Source organism: Micromys minutus (assembly GCF_963924665.1).
Source record: "Micromys minutus genome assembly, chromosome: 32".
Classification (NCBI taxonomy): domain Eukaryota; kingdom Metazoa; phylum Chordata; class Mammalia; order Rodentia; family Muridae; genus Micromys; species Micromys minutus.
Window position 1 is genome coordinate 26,097,390 of NC_137967.1, and position 25,167 is coordinate 26,122,556.

Consider the following 25,167-nt stretch of genomic DNA (forward strand, 5'->3'; position numbering starts at 1 on the left):
AAGCTCAACAGAAATGAGATGCCTATAGGCAACCTGTCTAGTGACTGGATTTGAGGCCTGCCAATAGAGAGGAATTCATAATATAGATAAATCAGGACTAGGAAAATGTAGGTCCAAGGACAGAACTTACTGACATTTTATTAGTGATCATGCTGTTCATTTTCCATCTAAATACTTAGGTCCAGTTTACACAACTCTCCAGCTTGGTGAAAGCAGGTGGTAGATAATGCAGAAACTCACAACTCTTCAGAAGGTTCCAAGAACAAGCAACTGTGTAAGATTTGAGCAATTACCATTTCACAGTGGTTGATGAGGGTCCCAGAGTTTCTTTTACCTCATTGACTGTGGACTGGCTGTTAATGGCAACTATATGATTTTAAATTTGAATATTAGCTAATACTTTTGAATTTTTCTTCAGTAGTGCAAAATGAATTTCTGTGTGTGTGCCCTCAGAGATTTTTCTTGAGGCAACTGATCTTGAACTCAGAGATCCACTTGCTTCTGCCAGCAGGGTGCTGGGAATACAGGCCTGCACAGAGTCCAGAACCCTTGCCGATTTCTGAGTTCTGTGTAAGCATGCCCATGATGCTACATGCACAGCTTACACATCTCTTTATAGTTTCTTACCTTCTTGCTAATTGTAAGGCTTGATTCTAGTATAAAGATTTTAAGGTGAATGAAAGATGAGACTTTATTAGAGGTTTTTTTTTTTGTTTTCTTTCTCTATGATGAATTTGTTTTCCTGTCAGCAATTTCAGCACTAAGTAAAAGCTTTGTGAAATTCAATACATACGGGGGTGTGGGGGTGTGTAATTCCCAATGAAGAGCAAGACATGGAAACTACATATGGTATAACTTTACATGACTTCTCAAAAATATGAATGTTGTGATATACAGCACATTTTTGTTTGTTTGTTTGTTTTTGTCACATTTAATGTTAACTACATTTTGCCATTATTATTATTTTTTGAGACAGGGTTTAAGTAGTTCTGGCTGTCCTTGAATTATCAGGACAACATTGACTTCACATGTATCTTCTTGCCTTTGTTTACTGAGTGCTGGAATTAAATGGTGTGCACAAAGTTGCATGGAATTAATTTCATTATGAAATTTTGGATTACAAGATGTTTTAATTGCCACTCTGCCCAGGGAGTAGAGAGATAGCTTAGTAGGTAAAAGCAAGGTCTGCTCTTTTAGAGGACTGGGGATCAATTCCCCAAAACACACACAGACACAGTGTCATTAACTCCACCTTCGGGGATCTCTTGCCAGCTTCTGGCCTCCATGGGCACTATGCATACATGTAATGCAGTGATACAAGTACAAAAGCACACATACACTACACACAAACACACACAGAAAGAGAGAGGGGAGGAGGAACTTTTCACACAATAACATTTGCAAAATTTTAACTCAAACTCTGGTATTTTCTAAGATTGAAAACTTCATTGAAAGCTTTCACAAGTTTCTCATCTGTAGTTTCTTTTATGTAAAATGTTTAGATTGGTAAGTTTAGGTAATACTGGATAAATGACAAGTCACATGATTTACACTGGTATGTTTCTCTCCAGGATGAACACTCTGATGTCTTCTAAGATTTGAAAGGTGGATAAAGGATTTGTCACAGTCTGTGCATTTGTAAGGTTTCTCTCCAGTATGAATTTTCTGATGTGCTCTAAGGTAAGAGCACCTAGTGAAAGATCTGTCACATTCCGTACATCTATAAGGTTTTTCTCCAGTATGAACTCTCTGATGTGCTCTAAGATTTGAGTTATGAGTAAAGGACTTGTCACATTCCATACATTTGTAAGGTTTCTCCCCAGTATGAAGTTTCTGATGTCTTTTGAGATTTGAAATCTGGTTAAATGATATATCACAGTCTTCACATTTGTAAGGTTTCTCTCCAGTATGGATTTTCTGATGTATTCTAAGACTAGAAATCCGGAGAAAGGATATGTCACAGTCTTTGCATTTGTAAGGTTTCTCTCCAGTATGAATTTTCTGATGTGCTCTAAGATATGAACACCTAGTAAATGTTTTGTCACATTCCTTACATATGTAAGGTCTCTCACCAGTATGAACTCTGTGATGTGTTTTAAGATGTGAGTCCTGGGTAAAGGATTTGTCACATTCCCCACATTTGTAAGGTTTTTCTCCAGTATGGATTTTCTGATGCGTTCTAAGAGTTGAACATGTAGTAAAAGATTTGCCACATTCCTTGCATACATAAGGTCTCTCTCCAGTATGAACTCTCAGATGACTTCTGAGATATGAATGCTGGGTAAAGGATTTGTCACATTCTCCACATTTGTAAGTTTTTTCTCCAGTATGAATTTTCTGATGTTCTCTAAGAGTTGAACACTCAGTAAAAGTTTTGCCACATTCCTTACATACATAAGGTCTCTCTCCAGTATGAACACTCTGATGTCTTCTAAGATGTGAGTTATGAGTAAAGGACTTGTCACATTCTCTACACTTGTAAGGTTTTTCTCCAGTATGAATTTTCTGATGGGTCTTAAGAGTTGAATTCACAGTAAAGGATTTATCACATATCTCACATTTGTACGGCTTTTCGCCAGTATGAATTCTGTTATGCCTTTTAAGATGTGATAATTCAATGAAGGACTTACCACACTCTTTGCATTCATAATGTACCTCTGGAGAATGAGTTTTCTGATGCCATCTCAGTGATGCATAGTGGGTAAAGGATCTGTCACACTCACTGCATTTGTAAGGCTTCTCTCCAGTGTGGAGTCTGTAATGTTTTCTAAAATGTGAAAGCTGACGAAATTCCCTGCCACATTCTGGACAACTACAGTGTTCCTCAGAAGTATGGATTTTCTGGTGTGTCCTGAAACTGGAAGAGTGGGCAAAGGATTTGTCACACTCCTTACATTTGTAAGGCTTCTCTCCAGTGTGCATTTTCTGATGGCTTTTAAGTACAGAGGTTTGACGAAATGACTTTCCACATTCTTTGCACTTGTAAGGTTTCTCCCCAGTATGAAGTCTTTGGTGTATTTTAAGATTTGCACACTGGTTATAGGATTTGTCACAAATGTTACACTTATAAGGTTTCTTTCCAGTGTGAATTCTCTGATGTTTAACGAGCCTTGAGGAGGTACTGAAGCATTTCCCACATTTCCCACACTTGTGTGGTTTCTCTTCAAGGTAGATTGTTTGTTGCATGAGATTATATGTACTGTTGAAATAGCTGTTATGTTCTTCTTCTCTGTGCTCTTTGTTTGCAGTGTAGAGTCTTTCATCTTGAGGAATGCTGGAACACGCATTTAAAGATTTCTCACAGTCTTCAGATTTGCAAGGTTCTTCTCCAGTGTGTGTGCTTGTGTGTCTATCTGGGTTTGACGAGTCAGCAGAGGCATCCCTGTTCCTACAGCATCTGTGGTGATTGGAGGTTTCTGTAGCGTCCCCTCTTTTATAAAGTGCACAGTTGGAGGGATCATGAAGCAGTTCCCCCTTTTCAGTCCTCATTTGTTGGTAGACAGTATCACATATGCAATAGTTCTCTGAAAATAAGTACAATTCAGATTAATAAGGTTTGTTCTATGATCAAACATTTAAAAAATGACTATCTTCCTAAAGAGTCTCCCTTAAGAGAAGTCAACCAGCAGATGTGTTTCTTTTACTGTGATTTTATATATTCCCACAAATGCAGCAAGTCAGCCTTCAAGGGTCTGTGATTTATAATAGCTATGTGATCTTTATGAAAAATGTCTAATGGCTCAAGATGGATCAAATAATTGGGGAATCAATTATTAATTTGGGGACGGAGTTCACTGGTTATATTTAGAATACATGCCGCTATTTTTTTTTCAATCCTTGTACATGCGGTTTGCTTCTTGAATGGTGACATGTCTCTCCTTTTCCAAGTCAATTTCATTGCCAACTATATACAAACAGATTACATTTCCCAACATATTCCGTAATGATTTGGCCCAGTTGGCCCAGTTTTTTTTACCTTCTGAAACGAATGTACATCTGTTACATCATAAACTAAAATAGCTCCGTTCGAATCTCGGTAGTGAATTGGACCCAGAGCACGGAATCTCTCTTGCCCTGCTGTATCCCATATGGCAAGGTTTACTCTTTTCCCACCATCATTTAACTTCTGGGTTAACAAAGACGCAGGGTGGTGATGTGCTTGTCCTTGAACTTGTTCTTGCTGTAGCGCAACACCAGGGACATCTTCCCCATTCAGCCTTCTCTCAGCACCACCGTGAAGGAGTCGGCTGCAGCCCTCAGGTTGCTGCCCAGCCTGAGAGCAGCGCTGCGCTGAAGAGCCCCGGAGCCGCAGCACCGCAGTCAGGACGCGGGCTCCTCCCAGGCCCGGCTCTTTCAAGCCCAGCCGAGCCCAGTGCTCGCTGTGTCCCTCCGCGATCGAGGCCTGCGAGGGCCGAGAGAAAGTCCCAGAATGAAGGGCTCCAGCCACCAGGTCAAACACCCGAGGCTAGAGGAGAGCTACTTTATACAGTATTACCTCACCATAATTCAGGAGCAATAAGGCACGGTATCTTCCTTTTTCATTTTTAATGTTACTGAAATAATTTAAAGGTCAACAGTAATATTATTTGTTAGAACAAAGCATGGTAATGCACCTAGAGCCCCAGTCCTTGGGAAGCTGAACTGTGAGGTTTGAGCAACTGGCCAGCTTGGGCCACATAAAGAAGTCAAGACAAACTTGGGATAGAGAAGTCTTATCTCAAAGAAAGAAAACAAAGTAGCAGGTGGGTTGAGCAGTCATCTAGGTATATGTCATATGAAATAGTATTAAGTAGGCTCGAGTGGTTTTCCAAAGAGCCCCAGGGCTTTGTGTTTTACCATTTACAACAGGCAGGACGCATTCTGGGGCCAAGACATTATACTAGGCTAATTTGTCGGTAATCATTTCAAGTGGAATTAAACATAGCAAAGCATTTTCCCTTTCCCTTCAATTCTCCACTCTTGCCTCCCCCCTCCCTAACTCACCCTGTCTGTGGCTCATCTCTCCTGTCCACATTCCAGGACAATCTAATTTTTTCCACACAGGTGACCTGGCCTACCCTGCAAACAATAATTCAAGTGTTCTGTGAAGTAGCCCATAACCCATGCTAGAAATTTAAAAAAAGAATACAGGCATCTATCATACTACTCTACACAGTGCATGAGAGAACACAATGTAGAGGAATCTAGGAATGAGTTCCCAATTGCAATTTCCTGTCAGAATCTTCAGCACATTAAGGGACAATTTTTAATTCACTTATGTTGAATTTTTTCCTCACAATTAAAACTATGTAATTACAAATGTTAGACACGGAGCTGTAAGACATGGATTAAGTATTATATGATAGTATGTTATGAATTAATTGTGGAAACCAAATGAAGGCTATATGATACCTCTAGAATGGAAAGTTGAATGAATAAATCATATCCCATGAAAAAGTTCTTTTCTACTATCAAACTTTCCCTAGTTTCATCTTGTTTCCAAACAGCTTAACAGAGTTTACTACCATAAAATCAATATATAGAAAGAAGAGGTAGAAGTTCTACAAGCAAAATGTTCTCACCAACAGAGACCAGGTTGCTGTAATTCTCCAACATCACATCAATGTACAAAGCCCTCTGAGAAGAGTCCAGGCATTCCCACTCCTCCTGAGGGAAGTCCACAGCCACATCCCCGAATGTCAACAGACACTGAAACAAAAATGCACAAACCATGTGATGCTGGGAACAGTACTTTTCTGGAAATAAGGAGATGTAGGTGAACGAAGACCATTACTCAAGAGATGATTTCTCAAGTACACTCACTCTATAATGATTCTTCCACCTCTGTGGAAACAGGATGGCACAACAGTCTCACAAGCATGTCCACGAAAAAGGACACACAGTGGACGTCTAGACATGATTATCTATCTGTTATGGACACTTTGTGTCCCTCAGGATCACAGTGTACATTTCTCAGGATAATTTGTGGTGAGGAAATGTGCTTTAAAATACTACAACTGACAATCATGCTAAACTACTGACACTGAATTCAGTACTTGGCTTTATATAGACGCACAGGAACTAACCCTAAGTAAACAGATAAGATGATGATGATGATGATGATGATGATGATGATGATGGTGTGTGTGTGTGTGTGTGTATAAACAGTTTCTGTCTAAAGGCACACAGACACCTAAAGAAGGGGAGAAAATCTATACTAGTGACACTCTAAATAGGGAATCATGTCTAGAATTTACCAAGAATTACAGAAATTAAATACCAAGAAAATAAAACTGTCAATGGGGGAAAAATGTGACTAGACACCTTGAGAGGACAGAAAGCCAAATGTTCAATACAAATGGCAAAAAGAATCCAAGATTCCTAAAATGCCATCAGAGAAACACAAACTTAAAGTATTTTAAAATATTGCCTCACCATAGGCACAATTGCTATCATCAACTACTTTGACAACAAAAGTTGGAGAAGATGTGGAAAGAAAGGAAGCCTTTGTGCTGTTAGGGTGTGTGTGTGTATGTGTGTGTGTGTGTGTGTGTGTGTGTGTGTGTGTGTATGTGTGTGTGTGTGTGCCTGTGAGTGTGCATGTGTATGTAGAAATCATTTTGAAGAGTATTCAAAAAATAAAGATATAATTAGTGGCTCTGCAACTGCATTCCTAGAAAGATCCTGGAGAACTCTGCACTCCATTCTACATAATCCACACACTTCATGTTTACTGGTGCTTTACTCACCATTGCAAAGAGCTGTCATCAACCTAATTGTCTATCACCACATGAATTCATAAATGAAAATGTTACACATATAGAATAGAAATCTATTCAGGTAAAGAGAAAAATACAGTAATTTGTAGAAAAATAACTGGACTTAGAATGTGTACTATTAAGTAAGGTCATACACTGCCAGAAAGAAGAAACCATATCTTCCCTCACATGCAGAATCTACACAATTATATTTGCTTATGGAAACCATGTACATGTGGGCACAACAGAACATGGAGAAAAGAAAACAAGAAAGGTTAAATATCAGGGGCTGAGTTATGACTAAATGCAAGTAACAGCCACCACTTACGAAAAAAGATATAACGCTAATTACTTTTCTAGTTCTAATTTACATTTTTTGTAATGTCACGTGTTTTGTTTTTGGTTTTGTATTTTTTGGTAGTGGGTAAGTACATCAAAATATACCAGATATTCAAACTATTAAGTCAAATGAGTCTCCAGAGCTTTTGTTCCAGTGACTAATTTAACTGTATAAAAGTTCATTTAGTTGTACAGATTTTGGGTCTGGTTGTTTTCAGTGTGTGATTTTGTTTCTTTGTTGCCAATGTGTTTTATAATAAAAAAATTATCAGAAGCAGAAAACTAAAGGCTTGCAATACTTGAAAATATGACATTTCTAGAAAGGACGTGAGCATGACCACTCACCTGGGACATGTTTACTGGAAAACCATCCATTTCTTTCTGTGTCTCTTCTTTGAGTTTCTCTTATAGAAAAATGAATAGATGACCTGCTGCCCTTTCATATTAAAGAGTCAAAAAGAAGAAGAAAAGGCAGAAATTAATGTTGAAGTCTATTAAAGAATAGGGTCAAACCACATAAAAAGATTCAAACAGCAGAATACTATGGTCCTAAAACCAGAACATGGCACCACATCTGAAGCTTGGAGGGAAGGTCACTATCAACCACATTGTTGCATCCAGAAAAATAATCTTTTTAAATTCATGATGAGATATAAGTGTATTGTAAGACAGTCCAAATTAACACAATTCTTTTCACTAAAGCAACCCAATATATAGTAAATTACAGGAAAATATGCACAAGAGAAATAGATGAATAGCCATTGAGACATGGGAATAATAAATTTGATGTGGAAAACAGATAAATACAGGAGAGAGCAAGACAGCAACAATACTAATTCTCATAGAGAAAGAAGAAGAAGATACCAATAATCCAAGCAACAACATAAATAATAAAAGCACTGGGAATAGAACCCCATGAACAACAACAACAAAAAAAATGTAGCCACTGTGAGTATCAATATGGAGAATCTTCAATTAAAAGAACAAATCCTCAAGTTAAATAAATCTAGCATGTGACCCAGCTCTTCTATTCCTTTGCATATGCTCAAAGAAATCAATGTCCTACTCCACATACAACATGCTCACCCATGTTCATTGCTGCTCTATTCACAACAGCTTCAAAAAAGGAAACAATATAAATGTCTTCAATAGACAAATGGGTAGTGAAATGTGGTGCATATGGAATATTACTGAGCTGTAAAGAAAAAGTGATGAGTCCTGTGGGTAAACAGATGGACCTATAAAAGCTCATACTGAGTGGAGTAACCCAGACCCAGAAAGACAGACATTGCATTCTGAACTCTCATAGGAAGTTCAAAATTTTCTGAGTTCATAAACTGGAGTACTTGCAGTAATCAGAAAAGTAAAAACAGACCATAATGGAATGTGGAGGAATAATAGAGAGGGAAGTAACAGGGAACAAGTAATCTAAAGGGGAGAATGGAGTAACAGTGGAACATATTTAATTATGGAGAAGAGACAGATATGACTTCTGGTTTAGTTAGGATTTTACTATTGTGAACAGACACCATGACCAATGCCACTCTTAAAAGGAAAACATTTAATCAGGGCTGGCTTACAGGTTCAGAGGTTCAGTCCATTATTATCAAGGTGGGAAAATGGCAGTGTCCAGGCAGGCATGGTGCAGGAGGAGCTGAGAATCTACTCTTCATCTGAAGGCTGCTAAGATGAATGTGTTAAAGCCCAGGCCTATGGTGGCACACCTACTCCAACAAGGCCACACCTACTCCAAAAATACCACTCCCTGTGTCAACCATGTACAAACCATCACAATCCAGAAGGACAATGAAATTAAAGAAAACAGTAAAGATGTCTAAAAAGTCATAAGGAATCGCACCACTATCCACCCATCAACAATGCCTATAATACATATGCCTCTGGATACACATATTTTTAGAGTATAAATGAAGCTTGCTTTGAAGCTGTTGGTCATACTGTCCAGGTGGCTGCCAGTACATTATAGGCTATTGCTGCTGCTCTTGGTTGCCTCCTAAAGGCAAAAGGTGATTCCCTGTTGTTGAAGATGCCATGCACTTCAGACACAGAACCATAAGATGGATTGCACCTTAAAGCATCCTCCCTGGAGGCTAACTTGTATGGTATAAGAAGGTAACATGAAAGCTTCCAAAGGAGAGCCAACCAACAGCCCTACCCAGCTATGACACCTATGAACCAAAACAGTGATCTGCCCTGCACAAGAACCCTAAGGGTTCGAGAGTGGCACACATACTTTGGTGGCAACCAACAGCTTCTAGTTGGAATTAAGTCCTCAACAAGAGGGAATTCACACCTAGTAACGGAAAACTAGCCATGTTTTCCAGGGCTAATAATGTCATGGATCTTGGAGAGCATACAAATGCTTAACTAAATCAGCCCAATCCCAAACAGCACTCTAAATACACAAATAAATGTAATCCTCACTCTCATTAAGCAAGACACAAAGAACATTACAGAAAACCACTATCAGTCAAAATATGAAGTTGTGATGCTCAGTCCCAACTGATACAACTCCTGCACTAGGGCTCAGGCATCACTGAGCAAGAGGGGTGGGGATATTATAAGAGCCAGAGCCAGAAGAACAGAGGTTTGCTGTGACATTGTGTCTTCCAGAAATGTCAGAGAAGCTACTTATATAAAATCATACAAATTTAGCTGTGAAACATGAACTGAACAAGGATATTACCCAAAGACATGCTAACACGGAAGGGAGAAACCTCACTGGGTCTCAGCCTTAGTCAAACAGTAGTGAATTATAAGAGCTGAAGGACAGTATGCCATATGGTTATCCAAGTGTTCATTCCCGAAAAACACAGACTGAGCGTAGGTAGGAATGTCATATTTAAGAGTGCAAAAAACCCCACAACAATAAAAGAAAAACTTATTAAAAATAGTAAATGCCTACACGAAGTCAAGCTTTTTATTATTTAAATTTAAAAAATAAAATCAACGAAAATGGCTTTATATCATTTTCTATAATTGCTACTTACATAAATAAAACTTACTAGGGGTCTAGGGAGATGGTTCGATATTTCTGAAGAAATGATACTCTTTTGGAGACCTTTAAACAAAAAGCTAAATATTAGTAATTAGAAAAGACAAATAGAGAAAGCGGGGAGGAGGAGGAAGAGGAAGTGAAAGGGAAGAGGAGGGAGGGAAGGAAGGGGGAGAGGAAGGAAGGGAAAACAAAATAAAAAACTCCACCAGTGAACTGACCAAGCTTATGAAATGTCTGTACAGCGAAAACTATGATTTGCTGAAGGAACTGAAGAAAACACTAACAAGAACATGGAAAAATGTTTCACTCACACAGAATGGGACATAATATTGGGAAATTTGCAGGATCTCTGGAAGTGGTTATATGACCAGTTCAAACTCTATGACACATAAACTTCCTGCAATATACTTCAAAAAAATAGTGAAGAGAAGCCTAGAATTTGCATTAATGCACAAATTCCCTGCATGCAGAACAATCCTTGGAAAATGTTGCAATGCTTGAGCTGTGCCCTATAATTCCAGATCAGCCCAGTGCAAGAGCAGCAGACGCAGAACCCGTCACCAAATAACACAAACACAGGTTGCAGATGAGATATCTTCTTCTTGAAATGTAGACAATATTCCTTAAGCTAAACATGTAAACAAACAGAAACATTCAAAATTGGCAGCAGATAAAAAACACATTTTCTGCAAAATATTTACTTCATATCTAAAGATACAAAATATTGAGAAAGAAGGAATGTCCTTTAAATGGCATGTGTCTGGAAGGCAGTTCAGACTGATGGTCATAATCATACCAGCGACAAAAAATCCAGACAAAAGTGTTAAAATACAAAATAAAGACTTTTTACAAGTGCTATATTGGCCCGTGTGATAGAAAGTCCGTGATCAACATGGGTACATGTCACAAAGCCCAGAGTGCAAACATCTATAGCAGAATACACAAAACGTGAAGACTGGCACATTGCCTCATGTGCTTCTGAAACATGAGAAAACAACCTGGAAGGCGGTCTGTCCTCTGTAAGACTCCAAGCTGTTTCTATTAGATCCTATTTGCACACTTTACAGAAAGTCATCCAGAAAGCACCAAGGAACAGCACAGAGCCAAAAAACACTAAGAGATCACACCTTGAGGAGATCTCACAGCGTATCACAATCACAGCAATGACAACCAATTGGAATTGTCATGACAACAGGCAATAGGAAGTATCAAAGGGAAGACGAGATAGGTCTATAAATATAGCTTCAGATTCTTATTAAAAGTCTGTTGGCATTATTTTCAGGAATGGAAAAATTAACAATAAAAAGTAGAAAATGTGCTAAAATACCAAAAGCTCTAAAATTCTGAAAACAATAAATAAACTTAGATGTATTAATTTTCATTGTTTTATAATACATAAAAATACTGAAACAAAACCTTTAATATTGGTAAGTAGACCTGACCAGTGACGTGCAAGGAATAAGGACAGCGTCATTCACATGCACAGTGACGTGCAAGGAACAAGGACAGCGTCATTCACATGCACAGTCAAATAAACTTTACTTGCCTTCTATTATCAATTCTTGTGTAGAAAGAATTGTAGGACAATTCTTAAGAGATTTGTCTCAGCAGAAGTCTCCAGAAACTGATTTCATGTCCCACTTCCTCAGTCACTGGAGCCCCTTGTCATCCCTTTGCCAATCCTCCAACACACCTGGATCCTTAGCTACTGTGTCCCGTCTCTCCACCTTCTGGGGCGCTTGTTCTGCTCCACAGGTGAGCAGGTCTGGGTGAACGAGAAAGATTCTTTAGCAATCACCTGCATTTCTAGCACAGTTCTGTGCTCAGGGGATAAAAAGACTCTGCAGAGATCCCCCAATTCTCAGGCAGTGTTAGATACTGAGCATATTTAAGAAGCACTTTCAGTTAGTGTAATGTGAGCCTCACTTCAAGTCTCAGGGGCACAAGAATATTACACATTAGTGAGGTGCTGAATTTATTATGACCTAAAAAGGATGGAAGCCTTACAATCTCAAGGAACTCACACTTGCAGAGTAACTTGCCTTTTCCTGACTGGATCCAAAGTATTCTGACTCATACAAACCAGACTGCTATAATTCTGCAACACCCAGTCTCTCTGTACAAAGCCTTCCCAGAAGAGTCCTGACATTGCCTGTCCTGGGATAAATCCACAGTCACTCCAGTGGCTGTGAACTGACCACAAAATACAAAATAGCAGTTTGAATCGTTGTCCTGGTGCACACCTTTAATCCCACATGAAGGGATTAAAGGCATGTGCCAATACCACCTGGTTTATACTGCCCTCGCTGTGAAAGTACTGTGCTTTTCCAGGCTCTGGGAACTCAGCACAGGAACAAGTTTCTCTTTTCTTTCTTTCTGTCCTTTTGTTATTGAGACAGGCGCTCATCTTGTAGCTCTAGCTACCCTGACCTCACCATGTAGACCAGGCTGGTCTCCAGCTGCAGGATCAGCCTGCCTCTGCTATCCTTCCCCCGTGCTGCGACTAAAGGTGAGAGCCACCAAGCCTGGTGGCTTTACATTCTGCTTCGTTTACATCACAGATATATATATATATATGCTTTTAGATTCACTACATTTGCAGCCACTCCTCTCATGACTAGTATCTAAAAGCTCCCCCTGGGTGAAAAGTCACCAAGAACCTCTGCGGGTATACTAAGGGAGTTAGGTTAGCATGGATGAAGGTAAAATCCAAGAGCGTTGTCCTTTTCACCTAAACAAATCAGGATTATTTCAGGTCATATGAGGTAAAATTTGTTGAAAAGGAGAAACATCCACAGCAGAATTTCAGAGCCTGCTTCCTTATGAACAGCAGAGAAACTGATCAGAGCCTGGTCCCTTCCCCTGGGTTCGCAGCCCGGCAGCGTCGCTGACCTGGGAGGACCCAGGGCTGAAGGGAGGCGGTTTCTGCCGCCGCCTTACACACCACCCCGGGACACCCCGCGCCGCACCCGTGGCTGTCGGTCGTTTTACCTTTCCCGAAGTCCACCGTGTGGTCTGCCCCCAGGTCTGCACCACGTGGCCCCCCACAGTGCGGGCCTGGGAGTTCTGGACCTGAACAGGTCGTTGACACTTCTGGCTTTGACTCTCAGTCCAACTACCCAGGCCTCAGTCAGCCTGTTCCCAGCTTCCGTTCACGTCACTCCCCTAGCTCCTCCCACTCTGAGCACTGCTACCCCCACGCCCACACACCCCTTAACACTCAACATCCTCGCACCCTCTGTTTCCGGGTGAGCGGCTCCGCCCTGCGGTGACCAGTCCGTCCCATTTTGTGTCAAGCTGCCCTCCACACAGCTCCAGATGTGGAGCTGCATAGCCGCCCCACATGCATGCTGTCAGCCTAGACCAGAAATGGATCTGGTAGGACGCTGCACCCGGTGTTTGACACACAGACTGAGTTCTGAATGAACACTTTAGATCCAAGATAGCCTACCACCTCAACTTAGCAAACCAGCCTTTGTGCTACATACATACTTCATACCAAACAGCAACAGGCTGTCCCATCCCAACACACAAGCATGAGAAGCCAAAACCCTGGAATTTTGACTTGAGGAGAGATATTTAAAGAAATTGGATTTTGAAATAAGCGTCTGAAGAAGTCAGAGGTCAGGCTTTTTGCTAGCAGCAAAGGAGAGACTTTATCCTGCAGTTTACGGCTTTTACCACAGGAGGGCGGTCTTGTCGTTTTACTAACTCAGAAAAGATTAGTCTTCTATGACTTACGGTGCTTTGAGAGAAAACAGAATTTCTTCCTTCCTTTTTTTTTATGGAGTTATGAAGGCAGAGACTCTTGGCTGCCCCAGCTGCAGAAAATAGGTAAGGTCTTTAAAAGGCAACTACGCCATCCACCTGTAGCTCTGGGACCAAGGCAGAAGAAGAGGTGGCTAGGAAATAAGAAGGGAAAGGGGAAAAGGCTAGGGCACGGCGTTCTCTAGACTCCATACTGCATTGTAATCAGTAACCAACAGCAACTGTCCTTGTCTGCACTGGCTTTACACGAGACCACGGTCAGTCTGAGAAGAGGAGCGGCTCACGTTACCTCTCAGACGTCAGCTATGGATAGATTGTAGAAGAACCACTTCTTTACTTGTTATCCTCGGCTGAGCACGTCTGGCTCCAGCGCATAGCGCCAAAGCCACAGTCTCACAAAGGGCTCTGGTTCACCTCAGAGGGTCCAGGCAACATGAATACATATGAACACAGTAGAGTGACTGCTGGAATTGTGGACCACGATAGTGGAGAGGCAGGAGTGAGAGTGGGCAGCGTTTGATGTGTGCACACATACACACTGTCTATATAAATATGTTATACATATTATATCAGTGTTAAATAGCTAATAATAGAAAGATTAAGGCGATTTATTCATTCGTTTGTTCATTCAAGACAGAATTTCTCCGTGTAAACTTCTTTTTAAAGGCAATGGCTTAAATGACCACATCAGCCTGTAATTTATAACTTAGTAGCACCAATATCTCATAGATTTTTTTTTTGTTTATATTTTTGTTTTGCAAGATAGGCTGTCTTTAAATTCACTGAGGTGATCCTTCTCTGGCTCTAGTATGCTAGGGTTAATGACATGTGCCACCATGCTGGGCTCATTATCAGTTTTAGTATGAGCTAATATCAGAAGTAGTCATTAGTCTCCCTGTGGGAGCTCCATCTTACGGAGAGTGTGGTGGCTCTATTTGGAGTCTGTGAGTATGTTAGTCCCTGGGGGCAACCAGACCTTAGGGCAAGTATTTAGTATTACAATACAGAGCAACAAATCAAAGCTCAGTGTGATGGTTTGCATATGCTTGGGAGTGGCACTAGTAGAGGGTGTGGCCTTGCTGGAGGAAGTGTGTCACTCTGGGTCTGGGCTTGGAGACATTCCTCCTGGCTGCCTGAGGATGCTCAGTCTGTTCCTGGCTTCCTTGGGATGAAGATGTGGAACTCTCAGCTCCTCCTGTACCATGCCTGCCTGGATGCTGCCATGCTTCTGCCTTGATACTGGACTGAACCTCTGAACCTGTAAGCCAACCTCAATTAAATGCTTTTATTTATAAGAATTACCTTGGTCATGATGTCTGTTTACAGCAATAAAACCCTAACTAAGACACTCAGCATCAAAGAATATATTAAAAATATTCACAAGAAGTATTGCTTTGTTATGTCAAGAAGTATTAAGCTGATAGTTTTTGGAAGTTCTGATAGAATCCTGTCAATGTGGTCTTGGGGTTGTTTTTAAGGTTTTTATAGTTGCTTCAGTGACATTGCTACCTGTAGTATATTTTATATTGTTTATTTCATCATGTTTACACTTAGCATGTTATATGAACCTGGAAACTCATCTATTTCAATTAGAGTTTTCAATTTAGCATAATAGAAGTTTTAATGTCAGTAGACATAAGATCTGCTTCTTAACTAACTCCTATCAAGTAGCTTGCGGATAACTGTCAAGACATTACAAGCTGAAAGTGGTGGTGCACTCCTCCAATCCCCAAGCCGGTCTCTGTGAGTTCAGGGCTAGCCTGGTCTACAGAGTGAGCTCCAAGTTAGCCAAGGTTTATACAGTGAAAGTCTGTCTCTGAAAACAAACAAACAAATAAACAAACAAAGAAAGACATCAGAAAAGTAATGTATAATACGGTAAGGCCATGCAAGCCTCAAACCCAGAACTCAGGAGGGAAATGTAAGGTGAACTCTGTTCAAGTCCAGTCTGCTACACATAGAGAATCTACATCTGCCGGCAATACACTGGGAGACGCTGTCTCAGAATAAAGTCAACTCCTCCCTGTGGAATCGCTTTTATGATACCAGATCCAGCATGCAAGCTTCCTGTTAAGGTCTGGGTAAAATAGTAAGGCCTAGGAAAATGTTAAGGCCTAGGTAATACTTACCTGGATAGCTGTGATTATAAGGAAACTTTCTCATATGTTTCTATTGTTACTAGGAAACTTCCAAATGGCAAGACTGATTACATATTCTGTTATGTTCTGTGCCCTGAGAAACAATCACAACAGAAGTCAGTAGAACTGTTTTGTATCGTTACTCACAGTAGACTTAGACCTGTGCCACCCAGGAGCACTTCCTGTGAATAAGCTTTTATGGTACTAAGCTGCCCCTGGAATGGACTTCCATTTTGAGTAGTAATCCAGGAAAGTTTAAGTTCCAAAGACCTCCCTGAGAACTGCCACCCTACCTGGCAGAAAGAGACATGTACATGGGTAACTGAAATCCTAGTTGGGAAGTTAAGACATGAATGTTAGACAGTCTCATCTTGTTAGACAAATGAAGACATGAATGTAGACAAGGCAACCCTTGAATACACCAACAAATCGAAGCAGGGTAAATGGAAAACAAAGACATCTTCCTAAGAAAATATCGATACCCCTACATTCTGATTAGGGAAATAACTTGGCACAGATGATTGTGGACTTGGGAGCTTAAAAACTCTGTAGGGTCTTAATTCAATGTCATGATTCATGTCAAGTCTACCAGTCATGGGGTGTATGCTCAATAAACGATTCCTATCTGGCTGAGATCAGTGTTTGTGTGGGTTGTGAAGCAATTTTGGACCCAGAACACTTACAAAGAAGGAATCTAATGAATGGTCCAACACAGTTACGATGCCTATGGCCACATAAATGTTCATCTGGTTAGGACAGCTCTAAGGGTGCAAGCTCACCTTAGTGGAAAGCAACAGGTTTCTAGTTGGATTTAAGACACTCTTGAGAAAAGGAAACCATGTGTGATACTGGAAACATAGCTACCTACTCAGGGAATGTGATGTCAGGAATCTTAGAGGAGAGCCAACAACCACCATTTTACTAAATCAGAATAATCTCTATTAAAGAAATTTAAACATTTTTAATCATACCCACAATAAATGTAATCTTCTTTCCTCATCTGGGAAACTTCTCTTTCAATGGACAGAAACCACTTAAAAAACACACACACACACACACACAACTAATCTAAATGTAGAGTTGTGGAGCACATGCCCATTGGAGATATCTACAAAGCATTCCTGTACCTAAGGCTCAAGGAAGAATTTCTGAACAATTTGTAAACAATTATAGAATTAGAAGCCATTAATTTAAAAGTGGGCATGAAATAATATATGTGAGGATTTGGCAGTAGGAAAAGGAATGAAAATATTTTTTCAATTTTTTATTTAATATTCTCTGTGTTGATATTTCAAATGCTATCCCCTTAACCCCCACATCAATTTCCCCTCCCCCTTCCTTTGCTTCCATAGAGGTGCTCCATCTCCTAACCACCCACTCTCACCTCAGTGCCTTGGTGTTCCCCGACACTGGGAAAATTTGCCTTCACTGGACCAAAAGGCCTACTGATGCCAGACATTGCCATTCTCTGCTATATAAGCAATTGGAGCCATAGGTCTCTCTATGTAAAATCATTGGTTGGTGTTTTCATCCCTGGGACCTCTGAAGAGTTTGGTTGGTTGATAATGTTGTTCTTCCCATGGGATTGTAAACCCTTTCTCCTTCAGTCCATTCTCTAGCTCCTTCACGGGGTCCCCTTGTTCAGTCTGATGATTAGGTGCAAGCATCCTCAACTATATCAGTATGGCTCTGGCAGAGCCTCTAAGGAGGCATCAATATCTGGCTCCTGCCAGTAAGCACTTCTTCTCATCAGCTTCGGTTTAGTGGCTGCATATGGGATGGATCCCAAAGTGAGGCAGTCTCTGTAGATCTTTTCTTCAATCCCTGCTCCTTTATTTGTCCCTGTATCTCCTCCCATGAATGTTTTGTTCTCTCTTTTTTTTCTAAACTTTATTTTAAAATACAAAGATAAATGTAATGATTTTAAGCATTTTTGCATAAAAGTACACAAATACATTTTTATAAGATTGTAATTAAGTATTTATGGGTACATATACATACACATATGTATATCTGTAACAATAATATAGGAAAAGAAGTTATTAATTTGAGGAGATAGGAGAGAAACTAGGAGGGGCTGTAGGGAGGAAAGGGGGATGTGATACAGTTCTATTTTAATTAAAATATATTCTTTTTTTTTCTTTTTTTCTTGATCTTCACACAGTCTGTGGGTTGAATCTGGGGTGTTCAGAGATTTCTGGTGTTAGTATCCCATTATCAGTGACTGCATATTATGTCTGTTCTTTTGTGACTGGGTTATCACACTCAGTATGATATTTTCTAGATGCAAACATTTTCTTACGAATTTTGTTAAGCCACTGTTTCTCTTAGCAGAGTAGTACTCCATTGTGTAAATGTACCACAATTTTTGTATCCATTCATCAACTGAAGGACATCTGGGTTCTTTCCAGCTTCTGGCTATTATAAATAAAGCAGCAATGAACATTGTAGAGCATGTATCTTTGTTGTATGTTGGAGCATCTCTGTGGTAAATGCCCAGAAGTAGACTAACTGGGTCTTCAGGTAGTACTATGTCCATTTTTCTGAGGAACCGCCAGACTGATTTTCAGAGTGGTTGTATCAGTTTACAACCCCACCAGCAATGGAGAAGTGTTCCTCTTTCTCTGCATCCTCACCAGCATCTGCTGTTATCTGAATTTTGGATCTTGGCCAATCTGACTGGTGTGAGGTGGAATCTCAGGGTTGTTTTGATTTGCATTTCCCTGATAGCTAAGGATGTTAGGCACTTCCTTAGATGTTTCTCAGCCATTTGATATTCCTTCATTGAGAATTTTTTTTTAAGTCTGTACCCCATTTTTAAATGGGGTTGTTTGATTCTCTGGTATCTCGCTTTCTGAGTTCTTTGTATATCTTGGACATTAGGCCTCTATCTGATGTGGGGTTGGTAAATATCTTTTCCCACTCTGTTGGCTGCCATTTTGTTTTCATGATAGTGTCTTTAGTCTTACAGAAACTTTGCAATCTCATTAAGTCCCATTTGTCAATCTTTGACCTTAGAGCTTGAGCTATTGGTGTTCTGTTTAGGAAATTTTCTCCTGTGCCTATGAGTTCTAAGGCTTTCCCTACTTTCTCATCTAATAGTTTCAGTGTACCTGGTTTAATGTGGAGATCTATGATCCACTTGCACTTGAGATTTGTACAAGGACATAAGAAAGGGTCTATTTTCATTCTTTTGCATGCTGAGTGCCAGTTGGACCAATACCATTTGTTGAATAGGCTGTCCTTTTTCCATTGAATGTTTACAGCTCCTTTATCAAAAATCAGGTAACCATATATGTGAGGGCTCATTTCTGGATCTTCTATTCTATTCCATTGATCCACGTGTCTATTTCTGTAGCAGTACCGTGCAGTTTTCAGCACAATTGCCTTGTAATATAGCTTGATGTAGGGATAGTGATTCCCACAGTTGTTTTCTTGTGGTTGAGGATGGATTTCGCTATTCTAGGTCTTTTGTTATTCCAAATAAAATTGCACATTGCTCTTTCCAACTCAGTGAAGAACTGGGTTGGAAATTTTGATGGGGATTGCATTAAATCTGTAGATTGCTTTTGGTAAGATGACCATTTTTAAAATGTTGATCCTTTCAATCCATGAGCATGGGAGATCTTTCCATTTTCTGAGATCTTCCTCGATTTCCTTCTTTAGAGGTTTGAAGTTCTTGTCATACAGGTCCTTCACTTGCTTAGAGTCACACCAAGGTATTTCATAGTTTTTGTGACTATTGTGAAGAATATCTTTTCCCTAATTTCTTTCTCCACATGTTTGTCCTTTGAGTATAGGAAGGCTACTGATTTGTTTGAGTTAATTTTATATCCAGCCACTTTGCTGAACTTGTTTATCAGCTGAAGGAGTTCTCTGGTGGAATTTGTGGGTTCGCTTAAGTACACTATCATGTCATCAGCAAATAGTGATGTTTTTACTTTTTCCTTTCCAATTTGTATCCCTTTGATTTTCTTTAGCTGTCTAATTGGTTCAGCCAGGACTTCCAGTACTAAGTTGAATAGGTAGGGGAAGAATGGGCAGCCTTGTCAAGTCCCTGATTTTAGTGGGATTGCTTCAAGTTTCCCATTCAAGTTTGATGTTGGCTCTTGGTTTGCTGTATATTGCTTTTATTTTGTTTAGGTATGGACCTTGTATTCCTGTTCTTTCCAAGACTTTTAACATGAATGGTTGTTGAATTTTGTCAAATGCTTTCTCAGCATCTAGTGAGATGACCATGTGGTTTTTTCCTTTGAGTTTGTTTACATGGTGGATTGCATTGATGGATTTTTGTATCTTAAACCATCCCTGCATCCCAGGGATGAAGCTTACTTGATCCTGGTGAATGATCATTTTGATGTGTTCTTGGGTTCGGTTTGCAAAGATTTTGTTCAGTATTTTTGCATCAATGTTCATAAGTGAGATTGGTCTGAGGTTCTCTTTCCTTGTAGGTTCTCTTTGTGGTTTAGGAATGAGGGTTATTGTAGCCTCAAAAAATGAGTTAGGTAGTTTTCCATCGGATTCTATTTTGTAGAATAGTTTGTTGAGTATTGGTATTATGTAGTCAATAAATGTCTGATAAAATTCTGCACTAAACCCATATGGACCTGTCCTTTTTTTGATTGGAAGGCTTTTGATGACTGCCTCTATTTCTTTAGGTGTAAGACTGGTGCAGTGACCTTTTCATTAAGGCCAAGGGAGGGTTCTGTGGTCTCCATTAATTCCATGAGGGTGTAGTGGCTGGTAATGGCAGCTGTATTATTTAATTTTAGAGTTTGGAGCAAATATTTCCCCATCAGTACTTCAAAAGGAATCTCTGCTTGCCTACAGAGATTGATTGCATTCTTTGTCCCCCTTCTCTGAGACTGTTTTCTCTTTGTAATCCTGACTGAGTTGAAATTTGTACTGTCGACAAGGCTGCCGTGAAAATTATATGGATGTACCCACTTCTCTGTCCAGATCACTGGGATCAGAGGGTGCAGGATGACATTCTTAGCCTTTGAGAATTTCTAAGCGGTATGTCAGCAGTCCAATTATGTCACATGCACAGCCTATTTCTTGACAGTCTGTCTCCTTGATATTTGTAAGGGTTAACTCTAGTATGAAAAATGTGAAGGTGAATGAGTTATGAGAATTTATTACAGGACTTTTCTTTCATGATGAATTTTCTTTTATTTTTGCAATTTTAGGACTATTTTGAAAGGATTTGTCAAATTCAATACATTTAGGGGTGGTGTAATTTCCAAGGAAGAACAACACTTCAGTATTACATACAGTATACCTTTACATGGTCTATCATAAGTACATATGTGATATACAGTACAGTTAGATGTCTTTGCCATTTTTGTGTTATTACATGTCCTTATTGTGACCTTTATAGAGAGGGTCAGTGAGGTCCTGGCAGTCCTGGAGTGGGACTCAGTGATCGTCTAGCCTGTCTTCTGAGTGCTCAGTGAGTACCATCATGCCTGGCGTTATTATGAATTGTTAGATGTAAAATAAGCTAAATGTTTTGTTGTAGCTTTCCCCAAGGGTGGGAGAGAAGGCTCAGTGGTTAGGAGCACTGGTTTCTTGTCCAGAGAACCAGAGTTAAATTCCCAACATACAAATTGCTATACACAACTATCTGTACTGACAACTTCAGGGGATCTGATGTTCTCTTCTGGCTTCTACCTGCACCAGGCATATATGTAGTGTACAGACACATACTTGCAGCCCAGTATTTAAAAGAAATAAAAAGATTCCCCCACAGTTACATTTACAGAATTTTATTTTAATATAAACTCTGATACATTTTGTGAGATTTAAGTCTTCATTAAAAGCTTTTACAAGCTTCTCTTTATGTTTCTACCATCTTTTCTGTTGTGATTTGTAAGCAAGGAATACCAGACAAATATTATGTTATTATTTACAATGGTACCTTTTTCTCCAGTATGACTTTTCTGATGTCTTCTAAGACTTGAAATAAAAAAATAAAGGATGTCACAGGTTTTGCATTTGTAAGGTTTTTCTCCAGTGTGAATTTTCAGATGGTCTCTAAGATATGAGCACCTAGTAAAGAATTTGTTACATTCCTGACATTTATAAGGTTTCTCTCCAGTGTGAACTTTCTGATGGTCTCTTAGAGTTGAGTACTGAGTAAAGGATTTGCCACATTCCTTACATGTGGAAGGTCTCTCTCCAGTATGAACTCTCTGATGTGTTCTCATATGTGAGGCCTGGGAAAAAGATATGTTATAGTCTTTGCTTTTGTAAGGTTTCTCTCCAATATGAATTTTATGATGTGCTCTAAGAGTTGAGCCTGTAGGAATAGATTTGTGCATTGCATACATTTGTAAGGTTTCTCTCCAGTATGAACACTCTGATGTTCTAAGATGTGAGCATCTGGTAAAAGATTTGTTGCCTTCCATACATTTATAAAGTTTCTATCTAGTGTGAATTTTCTGATGTACTCTAAGAGTTGAGGCTTTAGTAAAACATTTGCCACATTCCATACATCTGTAAGGTCTCTCTCCAGTATGTACTCTCTGATGTGTTCTAAGATGTACATACTGGGTAAAACATTTGTCACATTCCCTACATCTGTAAGGTTTCTCCCCAGTATGAATTTTCTGGTGAGTTTTAAGAGCAGAATTCGAAGTAAAGGATTTATCACATACCTCACATCTGTACGGCTTTTCACCAGTGTGAGTTCTGTAATGCCTTTTAAGATGTGATAAGTCAAGAAAGGATTTACCACACTCTTTGCATTGGTCATGTATCTCAGAAGAATGGGTTTTCTGATGCCTTCTGTATGAAGCACAGTGGGCAAAGGATCTGTCACAGTCTTGGCATTTGTAAGGCTTCTCTCCAGTGTGCCTTCTCTGATGGCTTTTAAGTGCGGATAGCTGCACAAATGACTTTCCACATTCTTTGCATTTGTACGGTTTCTCTCCAGTATGAAGTCTTTGATGTGTTTTAAGATTTGTGCCCTTGTTAAAGGATTTGTCACAAACGTTGCACTTGTAAGGTTTCTCTCCAGTGTGAATCCTTTTATGTATGCTGAAGCTTGAGGCAGTACTGAAGTATTTCCTGCAGTGTCCACACTGATATGGTTTCTCTCCAGTTTCAATGGTGGGTAGCATAAGACGGTATGCAGAGCTGAAATGGTCATCACGTTCATTTTGCTTGTGCTCTTTCTTTGCAGTGTAGAGTCTTTGATCTTCCCTGATGTTGGAACACAAACTGAAAGATTTCTCACAGTCTTTAGATTGACAACACTCTTCTCCAGTGTGTGTGCTTGTGTGTCTATCTGGGTTTGACGAGTCAGCAGAGGCATCCCTGTCCTTACAGCATCTGTGGTTATTGGAGGTTTCTGTAGAGTCCCTTACTTTATAGTGTGAACCACGGGAGGGATCATGAAGCATTTCACCAAGTGCATCACACTGACAAGACTCCTTTTTAGCCCTCACTTGCTGATGGACAGTTTCACATTTGCAGTAGTTCTCTGAAAACGAATACAATTCAGATTAATAGGGCTTGATCTTAGATGACATTTGTGATAAATGACTGTCTCTGTAAGTTCTCATTTAAAAGGTCAAAGCACAGCTGTTTAGAACCACGTTCCCAGTAGCTGACACTTTTTGTTCACTGTGAATATATGGGTCCTCACAAAGTCAGCCTGACAGTCTTCAAGGTCAGTGATTTCTGATAGATACCTGATCTTTACTAAAAATGGTGAACTTGGCACAAGATGGAACACATAAGTGAGGGTAAGGAATCAGCTTTTCGATGGCACTTACTCACTGATTATACTTACAACACATGTCTCTATTTTTTTTTTCCACTCAGAAATGGATAAAACCTTTAATCTAATTCCAGGTTCACAGTGAGTGTCCTTCCTAATATATAACAAAGACAACTGCTCTTCAGTAGACCCATTTCCCTTTAAGATAAAGGCTTACTGTAAAGCATTAAAGGGTTTGTTCCTTTCTAAAATCGATAGATAGATAGACAGATAGATATATAAATGGCATTAGATTCTTCCAAAATAATAAATGTGACACAAATATTTTGCCAGATATCTAAATGTCTAGATCAGTTGAAGCAGGACTTCCACGGGCAGCTGTTGCCCATATCTTTTCCTCCGTTGCCTGAGCCCCACACACTGCTGTTTCCTAACTTTCCTTATGTGGTCATTCTCACATACACTCTGTATACAGCCTCCTAAGGTTATTTCCACAAGGATGTCTCTGTATCTCCACTGAAATGAAAATTAAACACATAATATGAAGACATACAAACAAGTTAGGCAATTGCAGAATAATCCTAGTTCATGGACTCACATTAGATATATAATTTGTAAAATCATTTCAATTTCATGTCAGCACAGTCAAGTAAAAATGCACATTGTACTAGTATTAAGGCCCCATACAGGCCGAGAGGTTTAATGAGTCACAACATCTTCTAAGAGTTACAGCAGGCAGGATGCATCTTAAGGACAGGAGACTGTAGTAAGTGCAGCGATCAGGAGTCCTTCAAGTATGGCTGAATACAGCAAAGGTTTTCTCTTGTCTTTCTCTTCACTTGAAACCTTTGCTGTTGTCTGGCTCACTCCCACTTCCTGGATTCGGTTACTTCATCTTCTCCACCTTCCATTGTGACCTCATTAGCTCCACACAAGTCACCAGGCTTATTCTACATAGAGTAGCCCAGGCTTTCTGTGAGGTAGTCCATGACCCATGTTAGAAGTTTTGGGAACAAAGGTGTCTAACAACATACTGTGCTCAGTACATTAGAAGGACAGAAAGTACAGGAACCTAAGAATAAATTCCCAGTACCATGTCCCGTCAGAATCTCCAGCATATTCCGGGAGAAGTTTCAGTTTGCATATCTTCAGTTTTCTTGCAATTAAAACAATATCAATCGCAGTGATGGTTATGGAGGTTTAAAGATATGGCTTGAATTAGTATATACTACTGAATTTCAGAATGCATCTTGGAACCAAAACCAAGGTGTATGATACTTCTAAAATGAAAAATGAAAAGAAAAACCTAAATACCATAAAGTGTTCTCTTTTTCTTAACTTAATACTTTTACTGTTTGTGAATTTTGCACCATGTACCTTATTCCATTAATACCCCAGTCCTTTCATATCTACCTTCTACCTCTGCAACTTACCCCTCACAAA

At 39.7% G+C, this 25,167-nt stretch overlaps 1 protein-coding gene across 2 annotated transcripts; it reads right to left on the reverse strand.

Moving 5' to 3' along the window:
* Positions 1 to 269: 269 nt before the first annotated feature.
* On the reverse strand, positions 270 to 10,158 carry LOC308413574 (uncharacterized protein). 2 transcript variants are annotated; one of them, XM_080908616.1, is made up of 4 exons: positions 10,100 to 10,158; positions 7,422 to 7,512; positions 5,562 to 5,688; positions 270 to 3,524 (listed from the first exon to the last, which is right to left on the reverse strand). In XM_080908616.1, the coding sequence occupies exons 2-4, from the start codon at positions 7,449 to 7,451 to the stop codon at positions 1,513 to 1,515; spliced, it is 2,169 nt and encodes a 722-aa protein (XP_080764742.1). In that variant the 5' UTR covers positions 7,452 to 7,512; positions 10,100 to 10,158; the 3' UTR covers positions 270 to 1,512. The 2 variants fall into 2 exon arrangements, with proteins under 2 accessions (XP_080764742.1, XP_080764741.1); XM_080908615.1 differs by lacking the exon at positions 10,100 to 10,158 and having other exon boundaries at positions 7,422 to 7,526.
* Positions 10,159 to 25,167: the final 15,009 nt, after the last annotated feature.

Excerpts from the sequence above, each read along its gene's own strand:
- LOC308413574 (XM_080908616.1), bottom strand. The coding sequence starts at position 7,451 with ATGGATGGTTTTCCAGTAAACATGTCCCAG. Across the intron at positions 5,689-7,421 it reads TTCCAGTAAACATGTCCCAG|TGTCTGTTGACATTCGGGGA; the intron begins GTGAGTGGTCAT and ends TTTTTGTTTCAG. Across the intron at positions 3,525-5,561 it reads CAGCAACCTGGTCTCTGTTG|AGAACTATTGCATATGTGAT; the intron begins GTGAGAACATTT and ends ACTTATTTTCAG.